The 8,842-nt window shown below is 41.1% G+C and overlaps 1 protein-coding gene across 1 annotated transcript in view; it reads left to right on the plus strand.

Annotated features, from left to right (window-relative positions):
* The window catches only part of LOC311061250 (uncharacterized protein), a gene marked incomplete at its 3' end in the record, with an annotated part of 60,931 nt that extends 52,378 nt beyond the window's left edge, over window positions 1-8,553 (plus strand). The window contains exon 14 of the mRNA XM_084079805.1: window positions 8,398-8,553. Within this exon, the coding sequence (XP_083935931.1) occupies window positions 8,398-8,553 (156 nt within the window). The remainder of the gene's footprint in view (window positions 1-8,397) is intronic.
* Window positions 8,554-8,842: the final 289 nt, after the last annotated feature.

Below are 8,842 nucleotides of genomic sequence, written 5' to 3' on the forward strand. Positions count from 1 at the left end.
TCAAAGTGGAACCAGAGCCTCCACAGATTAAAGAGGAACAAGATGAGCTACTTAAGAGACCAAATGATGGGTTTTTATACAATTTGCACCATGTATTTAGCTCTTCCATTCAGATAGTGGAAGAGCGGCAGCGACTGACGGCAATCTTTGAGGAAAAGTCAGATGAGGAGGAGTTCCTTGGATTTCCTGACCTGGATCATGCTTCAAAATCATCAAAACAAACTCACTCCATGGGGAGACAGACAAGGAAGAAAAACGTTATTTGTACAGAGTGTGGGAAAAGGTTTAAGGATAAGTGGAGTATGACTAGGCACAGGATGATACATACAGGGGAAAAACCATTTACTTGTAAAGTTTGTGGAAAAGGCTGTAGTCAGAAGATTGGTCTAAAAATACACATGCAGACTCATCCAGGGGAAATGCCCTTTAGTTGTACATTGTGCGGCAAAGGCTGTGCGACAAAGCAACTACTACGAATACACACAAGGGTGCATACAGGGGAAAGGCCAGTTGCGTGTACCATTTGTGGCAAAGGCTGTGCTCACACTAGTCAATTAAAGGCGCACATGAGGAGTCACACAGGGGAAAAGCCCTTTATCTGCATAACTTGTGGTAAAGGCTTTAGTGCTGTAAATGCTTTAAAAACACACTGGATGACTCATACAGGGGAAAAACCATATACTTGTAAAGTTTGTGGCAAAGGCTGTAGTCAAAAGATTAATTTACGAAAACACATGCAGACTCATACAGGGGAAAGGCCCTTTGTGTGTACGTTATGTGGCAAAGCATTAGCGTCAAAAAATTCACTACGAATACACACAATGATGCATAAAGGGGAAACGCCCCTTAAGTGTAACGTGTGTGGTAAAGGCTGGCGTGAAATAGCTCAACTAAAAACTCACATGAGGACACATACAGGGGAAAGACCCTTTATCTGCATAGTTTGTGGCTACTGCTTTAGTCAAAGCGCTCATTTAAAAAAACACATGAGGAGAAAACACACAAGGGGAAAGTTTGTAACATTTTAAAAACAGCATTTTAATTAAGTTTTCACAGCCATATGTAACCCAGGCTTGAAATGACCCTGCCTGAATTTAAAATAATTCATGGGATTAAAGAAGTTAATTTTAGTTGACTTATAAAGTGCTAAAAACGATTAAAAGTGCATTTGAAATACATACACTTAAGTTATATGAATATACCTAAAATGTTGCTCTACAAGTCTGTTTAAAATGCAAAACAAGCTAAATAAATGAAAGGAAAAAACGTTGCCAAACAAACAACAAGGTGCCTTACAGGTTTCTGCAAAAGGTTAAAACTACCTGGCTCTACCTGTTGATTGCCTCCCCAAGTGGCCAATCAGTGAGCCTGTGAGCCGTTTATGACCAGCCCACTAGTTGTACTTCCTGTTACTATATAAGCAGAGAACTTCCTTTTCCTGTTCAGAAAAACATGGTGGTTCTTCATGTGCTGTTGTTTACAAAGACACAGAGACAATCTTTTGCAATCCACTTGAGCAGTGTGAGACCAAGGTGTGCAAATCACTGACCAGCCAGGTGATTTTGCAGTGTGTGCCCATTCATTCATTGATCAGCGGTCAGGTTTTTTATTATTGGGTGATTCAGATTCCAACCATCATCTACTCCTGGAGTGCTTCACGTGGAGAAGAGGACAATGCTTCCCTTCCATTCACTGAAGAGCCCAGGTGCATGTGAGACTCCACCGTCTCCATACCCAACGTCAACGATCCCCAGATCTAGATTCCCAGTTCATACTGGGTGGCGAGCTAACCAACCTACGAGTCTGGACACTGATGGTGATTCCCCTCCCTCACGGATTGTGTGGTAGGACAAATCAGAACACTGTCAGGATTCAGATAAAGGGCCCCAACGAGAACACAAACCTTATAATTTGGGAAAGAGGGTTTTCTATATTTTTGCCGGCTTTTCTTTTTGTTTATTATTTTTCATATGCTGCAGCTGTTGTAAATTTCTATATTGTGATTTGTAATAATAAGTGGCCACCACAATCCAATTCATCATTGTCTGTGTCATTATTGATATGCAACACTGGCTCTTAAAAACACTAGAGTTTTCTGATATTAGCCCAGATATTGACATAAACACTATTGACTACTACTTACCTGTTTTACCTATTACTAGTTCCGTAACTAGGGGTTACACATAGGTCCTGCATTTGTGTTGGATCATTCAATTATCGTTGTCATTCAAAGTGCAAGTCGGTTATGGAAATATTGTACTTACCATGACTAAAATAAAATTGTGAAAAATACAGGTATGGGCATTCATTTGTTGAAATATTTTGATGTCAAGATGATGTGACCACCAATTTAAAATTGTGTGAAAATGACTTAACTTCTGACACCTTTGGCAAGATGTGTTTTTTTTTCTAATGTATTTGCCTGAACAAGCTCATATGTATGATTAAAACTATCTACAGCTCACTAATTAGTTACTTACTATTACAGCCACAATCCCCCCAAAGAAATATTCAACAACAAAAAAACATTTTTGTTTCTATTTATTGTAGAGCTGTAGACAATAACAATAGATTAAAGCAGTGGTTCTAAACCCGTGGGTTGGGATCCCAAGGGGGTTACTGCATCAAAAGTAGTCAACAAACTATACTATAAAAAGTGGTCAAACATTGTCAAATAATATGAGAATGTTTTTTTGTTGTTGAAAATAGCCGAGCTTGTGGGTTGTAGATCGGCTTGTAGATTGGCTATTTTCACTATTTATCTGTGGAACCTAGTCAAACTAAATTGAATGCCTCAACTCCTACATTACACGTGCTTATCAGGGTGGGGGATCCCCAGTTAAAATTTGATTATTTGTGGTGTCCCGTCCTGAAAAGGTTGAGAACCACTGGAGTAGAGCACATTCCTCATGATAGGCTTACAAACAGTACAGTATACAAACACTTCAAATGAAATGCCGCTCCTACGCATCAACTGTGTTTAGAATTTGAACAATGTGTTTATATCAGAATCAAACCAGCAATCGCTGATACACACACACGCACACATGCACGCGTGTGTGTGCGCAAGCACACGCATGCATACAACAACCTGATTGTTGTTTTGCATCCAAATTTAACTGGTTACATAGTATTTAAAACATTGGAGTATTCCAGTAAGCACTGTTGGGGTCATTATCCACAAGTGGAAGGATCATCACTCTACCATCAAAAGAGTCACACACAGGAGCTCCAAACAAGATTATGTCAGCTGGTGTCCTGCTTTTCCTTGCCTTGATCTACTGCTTTTTCTTGGTGTGTTCAATACTTGCATTGCCATCTTGCGAGGGTACTGACTTATTCATGGGTGTGTTTTTGGCGTTGCACTTATTAAAACCAACACTGGTTTGATGCTGATCAGAATCAGTTATCTGACAAGTAGTATTATGGGTCCAAATATCGAATCTTAGACCTCCTGATCTGCTCACAAACGATTGGGGTAACACCAATAATAATAATAATAACTAGAATAATAACCTCTAGTCCCAACCTCACGACCCACCTGCTGTCAAATAGAAAGCCTTTCTTATCAGTGGTGGGACCGCCATCGCCATTGGGCCGCCTGTACTGTGGGTAACCATGGCCATCATGACGCAGTCGAGTGTTGTCACTGCTGTCCTTGAAATATGTTCATTAGTACACCGTCACTCTTTCAGTTTGCCGTAATTGTGATAAAGAGGTCAAACTTCCTGTATCTGGTTGCTATGGCAACCTGCCAGATCAGGCTGAGGGTCTGATAGGAGTCTGATCACTGATCGAGGTGGGTAAGATGCCTAAATAATAGCCAGGGCTTTGATCAACAGTCTGTGGCAGGTCTTGGAGGCATGCGGAGTGATCCTGTGCTTGCAAATCCCGGACGAACTTCGGAGCTTTTGTCAATTATAGTAGTAAGATAAGATCATAATAATAATAATAATAATAATAAAGCTTTATTTATATAGCACCTTTTGAAACACAATTACAAAGTGCTTTGCAGAGAATCAGAGGATTTATACCGGGTCACATACTCTGCAAGCCTGATCTGTAGGGGGAGGGCATTCCAGAGAGTCGGAGCTCTGAAAGCGAAGGCCTGATCACCTTTTGTTCTTTTCCACTTTGGTACATATGGCTTGAGTAGGTCGGGGGTATAGGATGGGGCCAGGCCAGAAATGGCCTTAAAGGTTATTAATACACATTTAAAATCAATTGTGAAAGTGATTGGGAGCCAATGTAGGGATTCCAGAATTGGTAAGATGTGATCATACTTTTTTGAGCTGGTCAGGACCTGGGCTGCAGCATTCTGAACCAGTTGTAACGTTGAATGGACTTATTGGAGAGACAGGAATACAGGGAGTTGATGATTATCATTACAATACAAAATTGAGACTGTAAAATGTCCACCACAATTAAAGTGTGTCGGAGAATTTGAATGGTTGCTGTCAATAACAAGGACATGGAGAATGTATTTACAGCTGAAGTTCTTGCAACAGCAGTGTATCTTGTAAAACATCTAAACACTGTATGAAAAGAAAAATCTAATATTTAATGGTGTTTTCTCATTTTATCTTTTGCCTAGACTTCCTTCGGGTCCAAGTGGAACCAGAGCCCCCACAGATTAAAGAGGAACAAGATGAGCTACTTAAGAGACCAAATGATGGGTTTTTATATTCTCGGCACCATTTATTTAGCTCTTCCACTCAGAAAGTGGAAGAGCAGCAGCGCCGGCGGCTGACTGCAATCTTTGAGGAGAAGTCAGATGAGGAGGAGTTCCTTGGATTTCCTGACCCGGATCATATTTCAAAATCATCGAAACAAACTCACTCCATGGGGAGACGGACAGGGAAGAAAAACTGTATTTGTACAGAGTGTGGGAAAGGGTTTAGGGATAAGAATGACCTGAATAGGCACACAATGATACATACAGGAGAAAAAACATTTACTTGTAAAGTTTGTGGCAAAGGCTTTCGTCATAAGATTGATCTAAGAATACACATGCAGACTCATACAGGGGAAATGCCCTTTCGTTGTACATTATGTGGCAAAGGCTGTGCGACAAAGCACCTACTACGAATACACACAAGGGTGCATACAGGGGAAAGGCCAGTTACGTGTACCATTTGTGGCAAAGGCTGTGCTCACACTGGTCAATTAAAGGCACACATGAGAAGTCACACAGGGGAAAAGCCCTTCCTTTGCATAACTTGTGGTAAAGGCTTTAGTGCTGTAAATGCTTTAAAAACACACTGGATTACTCATACAGGGGAAACCCCCTTTACTTGTAAAGTTTGCGGCAAAAGTTGTAGTCAAAAGATCAATTTAAAAAGTCACATGCAGACTCATACAGGGGAAAGACCCTTTATTTGTACATTATGTGGCAAAGGCTGTGCGACAAAGCAACAACTACAAATACACACAAGGATCCATACAGGGGAAAGGCCCTTTAAGTGTAACGTGTGTGGTAAAGGCTTTAGTGAAATGCGTCAACTAAAAACTCACATGACGACGCATACAGGGGAAAGACCCTTTATCTGCATAGTTTGTGGCTACTGCTTTAGTCAAAGCGCTCATTTAAAAAAACACATGAGGAGAAAACACACAAGGGGAAAGTTTGTAACATTTTAAAAACAGCATTTTAATTAAGTTTTCACAGCCATGGGTCCTGCATGTGTGTTGGATAATTCAATTATCGTTGTCATTCAAAGTGCAAGTCGGTTATGGAAATATTGTATTTACCATGACTAAAATAAAAATGTGAAAAATACAGGTATGGGCATTCAATTTGTTGAAATATTTTGATGTCAAGATGATGTGACCACCAATTTACATGTTTAAAATTGTGTGAAAATGACTTAACTTCTGACACCTTTGGCAAGATATGTGTTTTTTAAATGTATTTGCATGAACAAGCTCATATGTATGATTAAAGCTATCTACAGCTCACTAATTAGTTACTTACTATTACAGCCACAATCCCCCCAAAGAAATATATAAAAATAAAAATAAAAACATTTTTGTTTTTATTTATTGTAGGGCTGTAGACAATAACAATATATTAAAGCAGTGGTTCTAAAGCCGTGGGTTGGGACCCCAAGGGGGTTACTGCATCAAAAGTAGTCAACAAACTATACTATAAAAAGTGGTCAAAATTGGCTAAATTGTCAAATAATATGAGAACTTTTTTTTAATAGCCGCGCTTGTGGGTTGTAGATCGGCTTGTAGATTGGCTATTTTCACTATTTATCTGTGGAACCTAGTCAAACTAAATTGAATGCCTCAACTCCTACATTACAAGTGCTTATCAGGGTGGGGGGTCCCCCGTTAAAATATGATTATTTGGGGGGGTCACGGTCTGAAAAGGTTGAGAACCACTGGAGTAGAGCACATTCCTAATGATAGGCCTACAAACAGTACAGTATACAAACACTTCAGATGAAATGCCACTCCTACGCTTCAACTGTGTTTAGAATTTGAACAATGTGTTTATATCAGAATCAAACCAGCAATCACTGACACACACACACACACACACACACACACACACACACACACACACACACACACACACATGCACGCGTGTGTGTCTGTGTGTGTGTGTGTGTATGTGTGTGTGTGTGTGTGTGTGTGTGTGTGTGTGTGTGTGTGTGTGTGTGTGTGTGTGTGTGTGTGTGTGCGTGCGCGAGCACACGCATGCATGCACACACTTACACACATGCATAAAACAACCTGATTGTTGTTTTGCATCCAAATTTAACTGGTTACATAGTATTTAAAAGAACATTGGAGTATTCCAGTAAGCACTGTTGGGGTCATTATCCACAAGTGGAAGGATCATCACTCTACCATCAAAAGAGTCACACACAGGAGCTCCAAACAAGATTATGTCAGCTGGTGTCCTGCTTTTCCTTGCCTTGATCTACAGATTTTTTCTTGGTGTGTTCAATACTTGCATTGCCATCTTGCGAGGGCACTGACTTATTCATGGGTGTGTTTTGGGCGTTTCACCTATAAAACCAAACACTGGTTTGATACTGATCAGAATCAGTTATCTGACCAGTAGTATGATGGGTCCTAATATCTAATCTTAGACCTCCTGATTTTTTTACAGGGGCACGGTGGCGCAGTTGGTAGCGCTGTCACCTCACAGCTAGAAGGGGTCCTGGGTTCGATTCCCGCCGGGGACGCTGTGGGCGCTGGGGGCGTGTCTTCTCCTCCGCGTCATCAGCGCCCATACCCTTGGTGGGGTTGGCGAAAGGGCCTACTCTGTGTGGAGTTTGCATGTTCTCCCCGTGTCTCCTCGGGTAGTTAATACCCTCACAAAAACATGTAGTAATCCTGGTCACTATACTGCCTCCCCCTGGTCAGCCGGGGCGCCTGATGGAGGGGAAGGGAACTGGTTGGAATAACGTGTTCCTTCCACGCGCTACGTCCAACCAGGGAAACTCTCCCCTGTCAGGTGACAAGAAGGTCAGTTGGCTCTCATGCATTGAAGGAGGCATGAACTCGGCCCTGGCCTCCCTAGGCTGGTGGGGGGGGGGGGGTGTAGTGCCCAGGATCACTTAGCAAATTGGCACCGGGTGTAAAAAGGGTTACAAAATCGTGGGATAAAAATTATTAAAAAAAAAAAAAAAGACCTCCTGATTTGCTCACAAACGATTGGGGTAACTCCAATAATAATAATAATAATAATAATAATAACAATAAAGCTTTATTTATATACCACCTTTTGAAACAAAATTACAAAGTGCTTTGCAGAGAATCAGAGGATTTATACCGGGTCACATACTCTGCAAGCCTGATCTGTAGGGGGAGGGCATTCCAGAGAGTCGGAGCTCTGAAAGCGAAGTTCTGATCACCTTTTGTTCTTTTCTGGGATAATGGGATTTCGAGTAGAGCTTTGTCTGAGGACCTCAAATTGCACTTTGGTACATATGGCTTGAGTTGGTCGGGGGTATAGGATGGGGCCAGACCATAAATGGCCTTAAAGGTTATTAAAACACATTTAAAATCAATTGTGAAAGTGATTGGGAGCCAATGTAGGGATTCCAGAATTGGTAAGATGTGATCATAGTTTTTTGAGCCGGTCAGGACCTGGGCTGCAGCATTCTGAACCAGTTGTAACATTGAATGGACTTATTGGAGAGACAGGAATAAAGGGAGTTGATAATTATCATTACAATACAAAATTGAGACTGTAAAATTTCCACCACAATTAAAGTGTGTCGGAGAATTTGAATGGTTGCTGTCAATAACAAGGACATGGAGAATGTATTTACAGCTGAAGTTCTTGCAACAGCAGTGTATCTTGTAAAACATCTAAACACTGTATGAAAAGAAAAATCTAATATTTAATGGTGTTCTCTCATTTTATCTTTTGCCTAGACTTCCTTCGGGTCCAAGTGGAACCAAAGCCCCCACAGATTAAAGAGGAACAAGATGAGCTACTTAAGAGACCAAATGATGGGTTTTTATACTCTCGGCACCATTTATTTAGCTCTTCCACTCAGAAAGTGGAAGAGCAGCAGCGCCGGCGGCTGACGGCAATCTTTGAGGAGAAGTCAGATGAGGAGGAGTTCCTTGGATTTCCTGACCCGGATCATGCTTCAAAATCATCAAAACAAACTCACTCCATGGGGAGACGGACAGGGAAGAAAAACTGTATTTGTACAGAGTGTGGGAAAGGGTTTAGGGATAAGAATGACCTGAATAGGCACACAATGATACATACAGGAGAAAAACCATTTACTTGTAAAGTTTGTGGTAAAGGCTTTCGTCATAAGATTGGTCTAAGAATACACACGCAGACTCATACAGGGGAAATGCCCTT

Source organism: Gymnoscopelus microlampas (genome assembly GCF_963454915.1).
Source record: "Gymnoscopelus microlampas genome assembly, chromosome: 15".
Classification (NCBI taxonomy): Eukaryota; Metazoa; Chordata; class Actinopteri; order Myctophiformes; family Myctophidae; genus Gymnoscopelus; species Gymnoscopelus microlampas.